Below are 18,433 nucleotides of genomic sequence, written 5' to 3'. Positions count from 1 at the left end.
AAAAATTAAGTATTCATAGAGATGGGTGTAGAGTAGGGAGAGATCTTCTATCTGAAACTGAGATTCCCTCATGGTGATCATTTCTGATGAGGTCAGAGTATCTTAAACAACATAGGTGTTATAATAATTTCATCATTTATTAAAGGTGACTTCATGAATGTTGAGATATGATTTTGTTTTTTCAAAAATGAAGTACTTTATTTATATATGATCAGAGATAGCTTGTGGATATGATATTCAGGTATGCAAAGAATAAATTGAACACAGGCAGCATATATGAAACAAGAAAATTTAATCTCACAGTTAGGTCTTACTTTCACTATCCATCTTCAAAAATCATTGTTTGACTGTAGTTGGCTGCTGAAGCATGCAGGAAGCATATCAGCACAAAACAAAGGCTGAATTAAGAGTCAGTGAGTGTCCCCAGTATATATATTAAAGAGAAATAAACCTCAGCTTGTACTAACTTGTACATCTCTGTACCACCCCTCAACTTGGAGATGTCCCGCATCTCAGGGGAGAGATAATTCAGAAACAGGGTCAGTCAAGCTAAGTCTTTACATTGTCATGTAACCTTCATCTGAGACAGAAGGTTAGTGATTTATTGCCATTTACATAAACTAACTAAATGCAGAAAACCCACAAAAATATTGAAAATATACATATATGTAAATATACATTATTAAAGATATATTATTCTTTAATAATGGAAGGGTGAAATATAACAGTTTCTCACCTTCACCTTGGATTCATTGCACATCTATTGTATGATAAGACATCAAGATAAATTATGTTCTTGAAATTGCTACATTTACAATAACAACAAATTTAAGAGTCATTTTATAATAACAATTCAAGTTGAATGTCGTGAAACAGTTTTTTTTTTAAAAGATTGATATAATGTGTACAATTATGGTTCTTTAAAATATTATACTAATGTTACTATACCTTTCAGTAATCTGTAGAATGTAAAGTACAATGTTGATCAAACCTGGTAACTGAAGACAAATTGTACCAGATTTCCACTTTCAAAATGTTTTAGTGAAATTGTTTGTAATTGAATGGTTTATTGAAATTAAGACAACAGTTATTAAATGTTGTAATAATACATTTGAAAGTTGAAACATAGGGCCTACCAGTACTTTCAGCTTAAATGTAATTGAACAATATACAGACCATCACATGGCTGTATACAGTGTGAGTGAAGGAAAGTACTATAAACATGTAATGCTGAATTACAAATCACAAGAATAGTTTCTTTTCAATTGTATTTAATTCATGTAACGAGGGTAAGGAAGATCATTTGTGTAAAATGAAAATGTAAAGTAAATTGTACACATACAGATGCTTTATATTCAGTTGCATTTGTTGAAACACCATCTTAAATGCTGCAAAATATGCATTATAAAGGAATAAGCAACATTGTAGCTCATTTCTCCAAGTACGTACTTTATATTCTTTCAAAAGTTAACATTTTGAAATGAATTAGACAGTTTTTTTTTTTTTTCTCTAGAATATTCAAACTTCACAGCCTAGCAAAAGTTGAATATCATTATCATTTTTGCCATTGTTTCTAGGCATCAGAAAATCTGATTAACTTGAGTGTTAGTAAAAAAATTAACTAGCCTTTATATATATATACTAATGAAGTAAATTATTACACTTGTATGTATGCTTTCAGTATTTTTATTTAATTTACAATCCTGAAAGAATTAACCTGCTTTAATAAGATTTATGGGCTTAGTTAAATGTATCAGCACTTGTGTTGACATAAAACTAATCCACAAAATGTTAAAATCATATTAAGTATTTAATTTTTTTTTTTTGATAAATGTGAAATTATATTGTAGTTTCTATTTAAAGAATTTTTTTTGTATTTTTACACATGCTGAAAATGGTAAATTGTTTTAATTTTTTTTAGTTTGTTTCTGTAGTTCAGTAGTTCCTAATCTTTCTTAGCACCAGGGACCAGCACAATCAAAATGAAATTTTTACAAATCATTATTTATACAAAAATACATAAAACATAATAAAATCTAAGGCCTTGAATTTGGTAACTTTTGGTTTATTTTCAATGCAGATATGTTGAGTAGTGGTTGGGAATTGCTGCTATAGCTAACCAGAAGTAAAAAAAACGTTTTACCAAACAAAAGATTTCGAACTCTTATACAGTGTAAATAATAACTAGTTAAAATTAAATGTGAATACTTAATTACGATAAACTAATTTGCATACAGAGATCCCATTTCATTATTTAGTTCCTTTGAAAAAAAAAGAAAGTAACCAGATAGCTAAAATTTCAATACTTCATTGTGTAGGTAATCATATTGTCCCCAACTTATGAACTAGCATTACAGACAGGAAGTGTGGCTAAACAAATGGCAAAGTACTGTGACGATATCAAATTCCGCTTTGCTGTGAGAGGAGAGGAAAGTAGGTGTTTTTGTTTGTTGACTTGAAAAATATATAGAATGTGTTAACACTGTTTAAAATTTAAAAGATAATAACAAGAATGATATTAATTTTTATTGTTAGGATGATATTATTTTGATAATAGACACTTATTCAATCTTGCTTTAATTCTCATTTTACCGTAAAAGGGACAGGTATTATCAAAGTGATTAAACAGTTCAAGAACTTACATCAGCACTCCCTAATTTTCATTATCTGATATTGTTACTTTAATGATGGTCATTAACTTTAAAAACACATTTAAAAAGGCAAAATGACCATCATTTTCCTTGGCTTTGTTCTTGTTCCTTTAAGAATGAAATTTGTTACTTTTATCAACGTGTTATAATTAATATTAATAAGTATTACTATAAATCTTTATTTCTCTATTAAGCAGCTATGACTTATGTAAGGTCACATTCACCTCTGCTTGAATAAGCACTAGAATGTAATAGTCATTTGAAAAATTGTAGCACAATGTGAAGCTAGATATAAAGTGCAAAAAAATTTTGATCAGGTTGTAATTATATAAAGAAACCAAGAAAATGTTTTGTTGTTTAATACGTGAGGTGTTGTATGTTTTTTATATTCAATGTTCAGACTGGTATGCATATTTAATTTTCATTTAGTCAAATAACTTTTCTAGGTATTTATGAGTCTTAGAGAAGAATATGCTTATTTATCTGTTTGATATATTTATAAATCTCTTATCTAGTCTCAAAGGGAGAGAAGATCACAGAACAAGTTATAGTAGGAACACCGGGAAAAGTGATGGATTGGGCATTGAGATACAGATTCTTTGATATTCAAAAAATAAGAGTGTTTGTATTAGATGAAGCTGATGTGATGATTGCTACCCAGGGTCACCATGATCAGTCCATTCGAGTTCATAAGTATGTGATTGTATGTTAAACACAATTATCAAATACAAAGTATTATAATTTTTTTCTTATATCCTTAAAGAAGTTAACTTTTCCTCCTCTGTAAATAAAATCAAGGTTCCCAAGCTTACTGGGATCCTTGGAAGTTTAGAAATTAAAATCCTTTCCTTGAATCTCCTGGAAAATTATTAAAAACTCCTGGAGAATCCTGGAAAGTTAAGATAGTCTCTATTGTGATTTCCATGTATGGTAACAGAAGTCTGCGACAACCTTTTTCATCAGTGTAATGCTTACTTTACTTGAGCTTCCAACTGCATCTAATTCTAAACCCTTAGTTTTTACATTGGGTCTTATTTCTTTTGCTAACATGGATAAATTTCGATACAGTATCATATGATAATTATTTAAAAATTAATCATTAGTTTTATCTTCTTTCATACATGACAGTTACATTATTTAATAAAACTAGAGCTAATGGAATTGGCTAATTGATTAATCATGGAGCTCATTTATCGATTATTCTCATAGGAAGTTTGGGTAGTTGTAATAATCAGGCACACTAATTTCAATTAATCAAAATTAATATTGAAAAATCATAATGGCAAAATTTCAATTATGTGGATATTTGTAATAATCTAAAAAATTACAATAAGAAACACTAATTTTGATTATATTCATAACATTAATCCATTTCATTATGCTTTTGATTAATCGACTCTTTTACTTGACACTAATTATTGTAATTGATACTCATATGTAATCGATTAATTGAGTTAGTTGCTCAGCTCTACTTCAAACTGTTGGAACGGGCATACATAAATCATATTGGTTCTGTACATTGTTGATATCTTGATTAACAATAAGTGAACTATTAAACAACATCTCTAGCGAAATCCTTTCATTTTTAAAATGTTGCTTGGTTGTTGTAGGAAATGTAACACTGTCTGCTTTTATGTTGTCTGTCTTTGTGTATTTTGATCAATCAGACCAGAAAGTGGAAGGAAAGAGCTAGGTACAATGAAGTTTACTTCGATAAAATTAAACTATAACGATATGTTTAGAATCAGTCTTTCTAATTTACTGTATGACATTTTTGAATAAGATTACAATATAGACTAATAGATAGTAATTAGTTAAAAACTAACATGTAGATAATCACACACCCAAAAAAAATGATTTAACCATTGCTAACAATAGGTAAGTATAATTTATTGTTTAAAAGCTGAGCTTTATTTCAAGGTTATAGTTTATTCTTATCAACAACTTAAGAAAAACACTGTCAAACTTGTTTATTAATGCTTCACTGCCATGTCTTTTCCACTTTATAAACTCATCCTTAGTACTGTTCATTGTTGTTTTTGAAAACACGGAATGAATAGACCATTTTAAGATGATACTATGCAAACCAACACAGCACGTGAATACAAAGTAAAAAATAATCACTAGGTTTATATATTCATATTGAATAGTACTTCCATGTCAGTTGTTCTTACCGTATTATTGTGCTCTGAAACAGCTTTATTCTTTGACAACGTGTTTCACTCAATCTGTCTCACTAAATTAAAAGCTTGTTATATTTTTTAAAATGAAAAAGCTGAATAGAAGATACTAATTTATATTATATTATAACATTCACTAATAATTGATCCAAGCTGGTTGAACCATTTTTCTGACTAGTGTTAATACTGACTATTATTGTAATAGATAAATTTACAGGGTTTTGTAACAAATTAAGAATTGTATCAAACTATTTTATTTTGTTTGGAATTTAATAAGACAAATTTAATTTTATTGTTGCTGTGTATATTTAGTTACCTGTTAATGATAAAAATGAATTGTAAGTCCAGTAGGAAGGGTCTTGTAACATTTTTTATTTAGAAATTAAAAGTAATATGTAGAATCACATGTAGACCAACTTTTATAATGCTTAATCAAGAAAGTAAACCAGTCAGTAGAGATTGTTTAAACTTAATATCCAGTGTATTGTCTGAAACAAATAAAATGAACACAAGTTGGTCAAAATAAATCTTTTTTGGGTGCTTAAAATTTACGAAATAAATGAGCACTGAAAGAAAAAGATCCTAGTGCTGTTTTGAAAATGTTCTGAACGTTTATTAACCTTTCGTAACTTGTAATATGTTAACACATTCACTGCTGCAGCAATTTTAACCCATGCACTAAGCTAATAATCTACAGTGATTTGTATTGTTTACTTGTGTCAGAGAGGCATCTGATGCTCATTCATTATTGCTAAAGTGCCAAAACTTTAGCAACAGTTTGAAACAAACACTTGGTATTAACAAGTGGAATAGCCAGCACTGGATCAGTTAACCAATAATCCTCTATCAGTGGTTTTTTTTCATTTCAGATGCATCAGTTGGAGACCACTGACATATTCTGCTTTTAGGTTTTAAGTGTTTCAATTCCAAGAACTGATAAGAAAACCTACTCATTTTAATGACCATCATATTCACAACATCCTCTGTCACAAATAGTTTGAATATGTAAACTGGAATAGCCTCTGGCAGCAAACCTGCAACCACTTGAGGCTGTGCAATAAAAAAAAATATCAATTGGACTAACATATGTAGCCTGGACAGTTTGCCATCTATCAGCTGATGCTGGTATTCCAGTGTCTGGATCGACAGTATCAGATATGGACAAATCAACTTGAACATTTACCTGGTATGTACAATCTTGTCCTTTTTTTTCACCATCAGACTTAGTATCACTAGGCTCATAATTACTATCTCTATCTACATCGTCCACCACAAATGACTCTGGATCAGATTCTTGTGAAATACTTGCAGTTTTGCTCAGAGTAAAATGTTTGTGCATCACTGCCATCTTGTAGCTGTAACAGTAACCAAAACAAACCACTGGGAAATCTAAGGTCACAAAAGGGTAGCACACATATAATCATTGTACAGTGCTAAGGGACTGTTTATCTTTACACTCATACATATAACACCCTTGCTGATTGATGTGTTAACTCATCAGTAACTCCTGAATAATAGAAATTATTGATGCACTAACACATCGTTAATGGTGTATGTGTTAATACTATCCTATAATTAGTAAGACTTGTCTTCTTTTTGTTTTAATGTTGTGGATATAGAATACAGGTTTGTGTAAGTGGTGAAATAATTTCTCTCTGTATTTTGGGGAAATGTTTGTTATATATGATCTTTAATTTTGGGTAGATCTTATTTTTAACGCAATTGATTTAATGTTACTTTATTCTGTTGATTAATCTATTCAACATACAGACTCAAAAAAGCATACATGTATTTTATGAAGATAATTTTAAACAGTTAATTAATACAGTTATCTAAGTTTGCATTAAAGAAGAAGAATCATACAAGGAACCAGAGTTCAAGAAACAGTTTTCATGAATCTTTATGTTTGAGATAATATCTAATTTAGCCATAAATTCGTTATTATTAATTTTCTTTTGAATACGGATTTTTCGCTTTAACGCAGACAGCTTTCTAAGGACTGCCAGATGATGCTATTCTCAGCCACTTATGACCAAGAAGTGATGGACTTTGCTGAGATAATTGTTTCTAATCCTGTAATCATCAGACTGCGAAAGGAAGAGGAGAGTTTAGACAACATCAAACAATTCTATGTTGTCTGTAAAAACATGGATGAAAAGTTTTCTGCCCTGTCTAACATCTATGGAGTAATTTCAATTGGGCAAGCAATTGTCTTCTGTCATGTAAGTATTTAGATTACTAGTAGTCATTCTAATAATTTTGTTTAAGGTAACATCTTGAAATTCAAGTACGATATCTTACCTCCCTTCACAAATACCTTTTCTTGACTTATAATGCCTTCTATAGATGCAAATTTTTGCTCGCCACTAGCCTTAGTACTTTCACCTACCCTGATGTGTATTCACATGAGATATCTGCATATTATCGTGCAAACAATCCTACATCAGCAGGAGTGCAACACAGCTATTGTAACTAGTGCCATCTCTTCCGATATGGTACTTATCTTCTCTCACAAGATTAGCTATTCTCTTTCAGTGTGCCCTCTATATGTGAACATTTTCTTTACACATGCCACAAAAGTTCCACTCCCCCCCCTATTGGAATTGCAAGATTCCAACATGTCTTTCATGCAAATCATCGTGCATCAGCTATGGGGCTACTAGTGCTTAACCTATCCTCCTGTCCTTTTCGCGCTGCATAAGAGGTCCTATCTGTTTTGAGAATGTGGGCTTCTCTAAAAGCCCTCATCCTTCTTGGTCATACCCACAAGTTGCCTTCAATGGGCTTTGATGGACCAGTGGAGTCTTGTTTAGAATCCATTGGACACTCCTCTCCTTTCTTACAGACTGACTTCACCTGGTGTTTGGATTGAGATAACACCACTCTGGTTGTTCCTCTTCCCCCTCCTTGTTCAGAATATCATCTCTTTGCAGATGCTTCCCTTTCCAGTTAGGATGCCTACCTAGATACTCATGAGTTCTCTGGGTGGTGAACTCTATATGAGTCTTTTCTCCATATCAATCTCATGGAGCTACTCACAGTTCATCAGACATTGATTCACTTCCTTCTGGCTCTATAGGGCTGGTCAGCGATGGTTCATTCCAACAACTTGACTGTGGTCTCATACATCTCCTGGCAAGTGGGCACTCAGTCAAGAAACCTATGTTTTCATACACTGAACCATCAGTAATTGGCCCATGGCCATCGTATTCATTTGGTGGCTTGTCATGTTCCGGGTGCCCTGAATCTAGACACGGATCACTTATTTTGTCCTGACAAGATTCTCCCTATGGAGTGGTCACTGCATCCACTAATGTTTCAGTAGATTTATTTCTACTTGGGCATTATGGATCTGGATGACATTGCCACACATCTCAACTCCCAGCTTCCACAGATTTGGTCTCCTGTTCAACATCTCTTGGCTAGGGCAGCAGATGCTCTCAGTCTGGATTGGATGGGCTTCTACCTGTATGCCACCCCTCCCATCTGTCTGCTTCCCTGGGTCGTTGCCATCATCCAGACCACTCCATGTCCTGTTGTTTTGGTGGTTCCCAGTTGACCGACACAGTTATGATTTCCACAACTGCAATAGCTAATGGTGTTGCCTCCTCCCTGCGGTCTCCCACAGGTATGCCCCTATGGGGATCCCCTTTTAGCACTCTTGAAAGGGCACTTATCTGGGTAATTTTTGCACCATCTCATCATGGGATTCTAACTAATCTGTGCATGGAGGTGAGTCATCATATTGGAAGTCAACATTTTCCTTACTTGAAGATGTATTTCTAATAGACACCTCTGTGCACATTCCTACCCTTCCTCCCCACTTTCCTGGTGTACTTTTATTGATTGCCTCATCAAAGAATGAGGATTTTTGTAGGCGATTATAGATGGAGCATTTGTGCAGGAAGATATGTCACACTTCTATTTGTGGAGGGTTTCGCTGCATGATACATCATCATGCACTAGCAAAAATTCATGTGTTTTCACATGCATTTTAGATGGGAGTTTCACAAGGCTGGTGGCATGCAAGTCTCTAAGGCAGAATAGCCTGATTTCTAGTGGAAAATAGCTAGTCTGCACAGAGGTGAGTATCTATCAGAAATACATCTTCAGGAAAAGAAAATTTTAACTTCTGTTGCATTGTGAGGTATTCATTCTTTTTTTTTTAAGTTTTAAGACTTAGTTTTTTCAAGATATTATTAAATAAACTTTCCATAAATGTTAGGACACCATTGTATAAATTTGGAAATGTAAAGTTCTATGTTTTCTAGATCTTTTTTTTTTATGTGATTATCTCCTTTGGCCATTGTATGTTCCTGAGACTTTTTATACCTGATTGACTGTAATGAGGTCTAACCTATCAACTTTTATTATGTAATTAGACAGTAACTGATGGGATAGGTATCAACCCCATAGGCATTTTTGAACAAATTTTTTTTTTATTATTTATGTACCAAATTACTTGTAATTCATAACCTTGTTGGTTATAGGGTCCCTAATAACATAGGTGTCATACACAAAAAATGTAAGCAAAAATGCCATCAGTACTGCAGTGAAATCTGCTAATTACTGCTGGGGCTTTCTATGTATTTTAAATAGACAATGAGTAATTTCATTCTATTTTAATTTCGTCAATTCCTTATACTGTGTGTTGTGACAGCCAAAAACATAGTATTGCTCAAAATGATGCAACATATAGACCCCACCAGTAATCAACAATACAAATATGAGTCTGTAACATGAGGGTTAAAAAAACTTAAGCATTGCTAATCATCTTATTAATACATAGAATTATCTTCATAAATTAATAAGCTAATTTTATAAATTATTGTAGATCTAAGCTATATAGTTTGCGTACTTTAATCAGAAGTAAGACAGGCATCAGTTTAAAAATATCCTCTAAACTTCTGGAGTAAGAGAGGAGAAAAAACGAAGGTTTAGTTGGTCTAGTACATGTGATAAAATCATAGGTACTTTACATACCTAGAAACTTGCATGCATTAAAAACGAGAAAGATAAAGAAGATAGCTGTGAATAAATGCAAAACAACCACACATCCACTTAGATTCATAAAAATAAGAGTAAGAGCTTGTACATTGGTTAGTTTAATTATTACTTAATTGTCAGTTACATCATTATTGGTATGACATAAATACATGTATTTTGTTATATGTTGATACAAAATATGACATTTTATAGTGCTTACATCAGTTATCTGTATTTCTTTCAGTGTGTGGGAGATATTTTCTGCAACAGTAGTTATAAAAGTGTTTGTATTGTACCACACATGATCTTTCAGATTTGTATGTATTTAATAGACAAGAAGAACAGCATCCTGGTTGTCAGAAAAACTTACCAAAGAAGGACATGCTGTAGCTTTACTCTCTGGAGACTTGCAGGTTGACCAAAGATTAGCTGTCTTGAATAGGTTCAGAGATGGAAAAGAAAAAGTCCTCATTACTACCAATGTTTGTGCTAGAGGTAAACATATATTGAGACTTAAATAGCTATATCTTTTGTATTAAAATTAATATTTTACAATTTAGATTTTGCAATAGTTGTAAATATTAAACAGAAATGCTAGGCTACTTATTAAAGGGAAAATAGCTGTGTAAGAATAGTAAAACAAGAAATGCTCTCAACTGATTAAACCACAATGGACCACTGACATATTTGTATATAATTTTAAATTCTAATACCAACTTTAATCACAATATAAATGTGTACCAAAGGTAAACTGCAGATCAATATATCAGTCAAGCATCTAGCAGTACAATAGTGTATTTTATTCAGAAGTCGATTCCTCTGATCAACTGGATGTCACTCTAAAGGATATTTGTTAGAATTTTGGAATTTTTGCTTTGTTTTCCTTCTGTTCTTGGCATAAAATTACTTTGTACAATTAAAATAACAAATATCTAAAGTATGTTGTAACAACCTCATAAAAACAAGAAATGCAACACAATGCTGATTGTAACATATACAGCAAATTATGTGAAGTTTTTTGTACTCCACAGTGTATCACTTTTTATCGTGAAGGGTTAAATTATTGCTGTAATGTTAGCTTTTTTTATATCTGATATGTTTAATAGTCTTGTTGGAATTATGTAATGTCCATAATTAATATGAAACTGAGATGATTTAAACTGACATTTTTATCAAAAAATCATAATCATTGTTAAGATATATATGACTGAGAATGTGGTTTATACTTCTTAAAACAAATGCACAACAAAAATCATGTGTGTTATAAAAAAAAAGCAAACATCTGATCCTTGTTCATTGTACATACATTAAATCTGTGATACTGCTAAAACCTCAATAACTAAATCAAAAGAAATTGTTCAGTTTTATGAACAGATGATGGGCTTTGTATGGATATTATTGATATAGTTGTGAACACTTATACACTGGTTGATTTTTATAGTTTATGTAATTTTAGAAATTTATGTTATTTGTCTTTTGGTGATAAATGTTTCAGTTTAATTTTTATGTAACTTCAGTATGTCATTAACATTTATAAAATGTTTGGTATGGTTAAATCTTTCTTATTGATTGTAGCATAGATAAAACTGACACAGAAAAAAAAGTGTTATGTTTGGGGTAATAAAAACCTTTGTTCCTCATATTACATACCTAAAGCTTTTGGACATAAAACATGCCAAGTCTGGGGATATTCTGGAAGCACTAGAGGCAGCATTCCAGTTTTGCCTAATAAATTTATATCCAAGGTGGTAGGCTTTGAAGGTAATGGTACAAGCATCAATTTTGGTCTTAGACATGGTGTGGTAACACTTGATTTGTTCAAATGTACTATGTCACCCATAGAAAGGAACTCATTCTGAAGAACATCTACTGGTTCAGTAGTTGACATCCTGAGATCCATCTTCCTCTTCTAAAAAGTTCTTCAGAAAAACTTAGAGAAGTAATAAGGTAGCAGAAATAAGAGTGGACCACTTCTCTTAAGTCCAGCAGAGCCAGTGAAACAAGATAGATGCAGTATAAGCAAATTGCTCTTTCCAAATTTCTGAATAAACTGGCCAAGCAAAGACAAGCATATAGAAAACCTTACTGAAGACAACGAAAAGCCTGATGAAGATAGGGTAACAGTGAATGGACTTAGAAAACTTAAAGCTTAAATTTTTGTTTTGACATGTTTCTATTTCAGGAATTTTTTTGTGAGAAATCAAAAAAAGTATTTTTTTTTGTTTCAATAAAATGACATCATTTAGCCCAGTGCTTTGAACAAACTAGAAAGTGTATAAACAATACTTATTTTTCTGCAGGATGAGTAAAGCCTCATAGAAAGTAAAAGCTGGTGTACATGTGAGAATGGATAATTTAAGGGTCAGTCACTAAACAATGTGAGAACTAAAGATCTGACAGATGAACAAAAACAGATTGTTGTTACTCATTAATGACACCTTGGACAAACATTCTAAAGGTGATCAAACTGAAATACATTTTACAGCAACAAAAGAGCTTGGCCAAAAGTATTGGCCTGACCATAATTTTTTGCCTTTATGTTATAAAACAATTTAAACATATTACTGCTTATTTCAGCATAATTTTACAGATTTGCAATTGTGACAATCAGGCTGTCCTATGTGAATAGAAGTGAAGACATACATCTAGCAATCTGTTTGTTGACATTCATTCACTGCCTATGTGGCAGCATATTCACTGGAATGATGCTGATAGGGAAGACTTTAAGAACATTCTTAAAGCAGTAAATCTACAACATTTAACTCTATCCACATACTGTAAGAGAGTCTTCAGCACTTAGAAGAGAATAAAAAGTTATTGGCACTGCAGCCTGGATACAAACTCCATTTACCAACTTATAAGAATTACTATCAACCTATATGAAGAACAAGGATAGTAACAAACTAAAAATAATAGCAAGCAGCATATAGTAGTTGTCTAGCCAGCAACTATATAAACCAAACTCTCACTCTCACTGAAAAACATTTTAAGAGAGAAAAGGAAGGAACTCAGTTAGTTAATAAAATGTAGTTCAGTGGCTTTTTTCTTCTATGTGGCTGGCACTTTTGCCAGTACATTTTGAAGTAACTGACAAACATTTGTCGGTGGCTAAAAAAAGTTAATTTCAAGCCTTTAATAGTAATGTTTTAAACATTTTACAAAATAATTTATTTTGTTTATTCTCACTTTATACATATCCATGGTGGACAAAGTGCAGATAGCCCATTGTGTAGCTTTCCAATAAAACAACACCAGCCTTTTTTGTACTTAGCTCTTTATTTTTCATGACACAGGAATTGATATAGACCAGGTAACTGTAGTGGTCAACTTTGACCTTCCTATTGACCAGGCAGGAAGGGCTGACTGTGAGACATATCTGCACAGAATTGGCCGGACAGGACGCTTTGGAAAAGTGGGACTTGCCATTAACATGGTTGATGGACCGCGAACACTTGCCTTATTGAAGCAAATAGCAGATCACTTTGGTGAGCTCATAAAACTTTGAAATTAGTAGTAAAGTACAAAATGATAGATTTAAGTAATAATATGAAAGTAAATGTATACTGTCTTATATTTATTTTTTATCTTAGAAGCTTTGGTTGATGAGTTCATAAAACTTAGAAATTCTATAAATAGTGCAACTTTATAGCAGAGAAACAAAAGGATCAAGGAAAACAAAATTGTGTAACATGCCTCATTTAGCATGCCTATTTGTATCTGTTGTGAAGTTATTGCTAGGACTAGGTATGTCATGCTTTCCTTTATGGCTAGAGATAAAGGTTAGAAATTTTTTTTTTTTCTTTTAGGAAGAAATATCTTAAAGTTGGATGCTGAAGATGTTGATGAAATTGAAAGACTGAACCAAGATTGATCCTCTGTGTAAATTAACAACAAAAAATAAATAAGAAAATGAAAAAAATTTAAAGATTAATATACATATTACGTTTGTTTTCTAAGGAAAATCTTTAAAAATACTTGTAAATTAAATCTCCCGGTGATTCAAAGACTCAGTTCTTTTAAAATAAGGAATGCATAAAATGAATTTCTTTTTAAAAGAATATAAAAAGCATCTTTATCAAAATATTTTTTAAAGGTACATTTTAATGTGTACTTGACATTTTCATACTTATATCAAGCATGTATAGGGAATGTTACTGTGCCTTTCATTACACCCTTAGGTATGTTTAATCCTAGAAGCTTTTTTTATAATATGTATTCTATGAAAATTGCCGAAATAATCAGCTCACGAATAATAAGTTCTTGTTTAAGTGTGTATAGTTCTTCATTTTAAAGAATTAATTGTGAGCTATAAGATATGTCTACAGCAAATTGACTTGTTTTCACTGTGATGGTACACCAGTAATAAACTAACTAGGTTAAAAATTATCATAAATATCAGCTTAATTGGTTTGATATTTGTCTACCATGATAGAAAGCCAAGTTTAATTCTCTAGAGGCCTGACATAACTCACAGTTTCTTTAAATAAAATGCATATATATATATTTCTTTTTTTAATTACATAATTTCCACTTTTTTTATTTTAGCTGACCAATTCAAGTGCTTTTGTGTGTCCAATGTTTTTATGCACATTTGGTGTCTATGTTACCATTCTTAATTTTACTTTTAACTTTGACTGAATGTCTTGTATAAAGGATATAATTAGATAATGTTCCCTTTTCTTTTTTCTGTTGTTATTAAATCCCCAAGTACCTCATGAGATGCTACATGGATACCCTGCTTTGTCAAAGTTAATATTTGACTTATTTAACTAACTAAGTTCTTCTTCCTTGAAGTTCAAAGCCAGAAGTTTATCTCCCTTCTCAATAAAACAAAAAAGCCCACTAACCATTGGATAGTTTCCAATTATGAAACAAAAATTATGGTAATCGAGCCAGCGAACTCACATAGTGAGAGTGCTGTCTGAACTATGTTGTCAGATTGTTTGTAATGTGCCAGGGAGTATTTCATGTTCTAACTTGCAATAATTATCAATAACCTTCCTAAGCTTTCACCATGGATGTCAAGTAATTTTAAATTATTGATGTGACTTTGATTAAGACAGCTCTTGCTTAAATTAGTGTTATATTACATGTGGTATTGAAGTCCACTTTTGTCCAACAGATTCCACAAATGTTATGCAGAGAATGAAATCAATGCAGACAGAAAAGAATAAGTGTGACAAAAACAGTGTCTTTATTCACAATAGTGTGTGATCTTTACTCGCTGGCTTGTTTCTGTATTTGTCATATCCCAAACTGGCTTTTGAGGCATAGAAAAGGCTTCCAAAAGTAAGAATAATGAAATATTTGGACCAGGGTCTTAGTGGATTATCTCAAGAGTTTTAGATTACCTACATCAGTGATCATTTCAAATAATCATATTCAAGGATGTTACACCTTTAAATCAGATTAACTTTCACTAATCTTCTTCTGTAGACATCCCTTGGAATGAGTATTACTTCACTTTCCAGAAAGGCATGACACAAAAACAGTGCTAAGCAAGCATATGTCCTATAAAACAATCATTGTAGTGTGTAACCTTTGTCTAATGTAGAGGAAGATACAAAGCCAAACTTTGACAGATAAGAGTAAAATATATTATTTAAGGGTAACATGTTTATAATGATGTTGCAACTTCATGCACAACACCTGCATGAAAAATTTCAAAAATTGTCTGAATATATCTGAATAAAACTGTATCATGTATTAGTTATGGAAGGGTGAAATTAGCAGTTCTTTCAACTATATCACCCCTAGAGTTTTCAGAAACTTAAAAACGTTTCAGCTATTTATTTGTGAAATGGTACACTAATAAAATAAAGTAAATGACAAAGTAACTAGAAAACAAGATAAGTGTGGTTGAAGTATGATTGTTTTATTTCATGTTTTTTGCCTTTTAAATATCTAGTATATTGTGATAAGACTTATTTGTAAAGTAATTTGATATTAATATACTAAATTATAAACTAGGACCAACTCTAGATTTAAAAAAAAATTAAAACACATTGCTTTGACAAATAAGAGTAACATATATTATTTAAGGGTAACATGTTTTAATTTAATAAACTCTTGATTTTTTATTTCATATGTTCAGTGTTAATAAATAAAATGTATTCTAAATTCAAATGCTATTTCTGTTGTGCACAAAAGCTTTTAACAAGCCTCATAAACTGCCCTTAAACTGTTTTCCAACTTAAAATATACAACTAAACGAATATTTATCATTTTTATGAACCTCTTCTTCCATAACCATAAATGATAGTTCTAGCGAAAATACTGTTTTGTTATATGTGACTAATCTTGCAGTCCATAAATAATAGTTCTAGCGAAAACTTGTTGTTTTGTTATATGTGACTAATCTTGCAGTCCATAAATAATAGTTCTAGCGAAAACTTGTTGTTTTGTTATATATGACAAGTGGCATTCTTACAAACCAAGAGACTACTTAATTAGTTAAAATTGATTTTCAATCCATTAACATAATGATACTGTATTTCCAAGATTTAAAATAAAAATGTTGACTTACACATGTGTAAATATATCCCTCGTAAAGTAAAAATGTGACATCTTCAGCAATACACACATGTAATGAGTAGCGCCCTGATGAGCTTAATTGTTGGAGTCCAATTAAAACTACTCGTTACACTTGTATTAAACACCTTTATTTAGATACATTTACTATCTTCTATAATTCTACACTAGCTGATTAAGAGAGAGATATTATACTTACAGTAGAGTTGGGTTGTTGGAAGTCTTAGCGACATTTGACATCTTCATTGTCAGCTTTTTTAGGAACTCTTCAGAGCCAGGAAGACTACTGATTTTTCGGTCTCTGACATAGGTTTTTAAACTAACTTTTCTTTGTATTATCTCGACTCGCTAAATAGGACACACCATCACCCACAAGTAGTCCTGTGCTCCTACTGGATACTTTAGGGGAATTCCTGGGCTAAACCAAAATTCTCAGGTAATTGGTTATAGATAAGTGGTGTTAGCAGGCCACCTATTCACTTGTACTGCTACACCCATGTTCTGTAATTGATATTGCCTTAAAATGCCAATATTACTCACTAAATCAAAACCTTTCTATAGCTTTCCTAGTTCTAAGAGGTTGAGGTCAGTAATCCATCAACCTGTCACAAGTACTAGTGCACTCATCACAAACAATAAAGTCATATCGCTACACAAGTAAATAAGTAAAGGATTCAAACATGCATTATAATCAGATAATTATTTTGTGACACCGGCAGCATTATTTGTTCACATTGCATGTTCAATGCAAACTAAACGTGTAGGTTCAGCTATTTCGGCTATTTTACTTTTCAAAACAGATATTTTCCTCACATAGATTTTGAAACAATGTTACAGTAACGTGATGCATTATCTTGCATTTATAGAGTAGAACTTCGATTAAAGGACACTGCAGAATTAAAGGTAAACCTTTTCACTCTCTTTCTTTTTCTACTATGTGTAACTAAAAATAAGTCTTGCAATAATGGGCACCTCAATATTCCAGATTAAAGACAATGTCTTTAGTTTTGTTTTCTTTACAGGCACTCGATAAAGTGGGCAATTATCTTTGAATGCCTGTACGGTATACTGCTAAATTCCAAACAGCCCAGAAGGATGACCAATATTCAAACACTTGCGATGTTTATTGGATCGAACCATATACTGTAATAAACATTTTCACAGATTCAAAGTACAATCTTATTACTCTGGGGAATTTTCTTTATGAAAACAATACGATACATAAGCTGATAAATTCCACATTGTGTTATCGAAGAAGGAGTCAAGTAGGCTTATTTTTGTGCACGTGCTTTGCTGCTCTCAAGAGTATCGTATTACGTTATCACATAAACAGTCTAATGACACGAGCGGTGATTTGTTGCTTTATTTTCAGCGGATTTCTAGTTCATTCCTTGACAGAAAAATTAACACAGAAAATAAATGTGAAATGTTTAGCAGTTCAAACTCTGATGAGAAGTACTTTGTAACCAATAATAAAGAAAAAAGGGCACAGCTAATATTCCCCTTGAGACCTCCTGTTAACAACTCACGAGTATCCGTATCCTGCAAACATTGAGCAAAATAAGAGTGCCTTAAAATTAAGAAATTTAGTATGGCCAGTATGTAATCCAGTTTTGCATGGCTCCTTTTTGATATTCGGGGCACCTTGGTATTGATATTGAGAAAGATTATCAAATATGTTAATCACCAGTTACAAATCAGTGTTCTGTAACTTTGTTATATGTAAAACTCACGTGTCATCATAGTCCAATATGTTTTAAACAGGTATTATTATATATATAAGTAAAATCTCAAAAAGTATCACACATACTGAAACAATTGTTAACAAAACTTCAAGATACACTAATACACTATTTATGAAAACTACAAACATTTGAGTTTATAAAATACTGTATTGTCTCGTTTATGTTAGCTATCATACAACTTTTGTAATTATGTACATTTTATTAGTTGTTCATTTCAGTTCAGTATGTAAGATTTTTAATACAGTTTATAAACAAAACAGTGTACAATTATTGTATTTTGCTTAGTTCATCATACTTTACAAGAAAAACATTTTATGCCCATTAGAATTTCGAATAGTCC

The 18,433-nt window shown here is 31.8% G+C and overlaps 1 protein-coding gene across 1 annotated transcript in view; it reads left to right on the top strand.

Moving 5' to 3' along the window:
* LOC106464061 (DEAD-box helicase Dbp80-like) overlaps nucleotides 1-13,708 on the top strand; it is a 29,940-nt gene extending 16,232 nt beyond the window's left edge. Inside the window, exons 6-11 of the mRNA XM_013924172.2 lie at nucleotides 2,319-2,433; nucleotides 3,167-3,344; nucleotides 6,816-7,053; nucleotides 10,150-10,312; nucleotides 13,111-13,302; nucleotides 13,624-13,708. Coding sequence (XP_013779626.1) covers nucleotides 2,319-2,433; nucleotides 3,167-3,344; nucleotides 6,816-7,053; nucleotides 10,150-10,312; nucleotides 13,111-13,302; nucleotides 13,624-13,688 — 951 coding nt within the window. The 3' untranslated portion in view covers nucleotides 13,689-13,708. The remainder of the gene's footprint in view (nucleotides 1-2,318; nucleotides 2,434-3,166; nucleotides 3,345-6,815; nucleotides 7,054-10,149; nucleotides 10,313-13,110; nucleotides 13,303-13,623) is intronic.
* Nucleotides 13,709-18,433: the final 4,725 nt, after the last annotated feature.

The sequence above is a fragment of the Limulus polyphemus genome, unplaced genomic scaffold, assembly GCF_000517525.1.
Source record: "Limulus polyphemus unplaced genomic scaffold, Limulus_polyphemus-2.1.2 Scaffold1551, whole genome shotgun sequence".
Classification (NCBI taxonomy): domain Eukaryota; kingdom Metazoa; phylum Arthropoda; class Merostomata; order Xiphosura; family Limulidae; genus Limulus; species Limulus polyphemus.
Note: the sequence above shows the minus strand (reverse complement) of the source record. Positions and strands in the feature narration are given on the sequence as shown.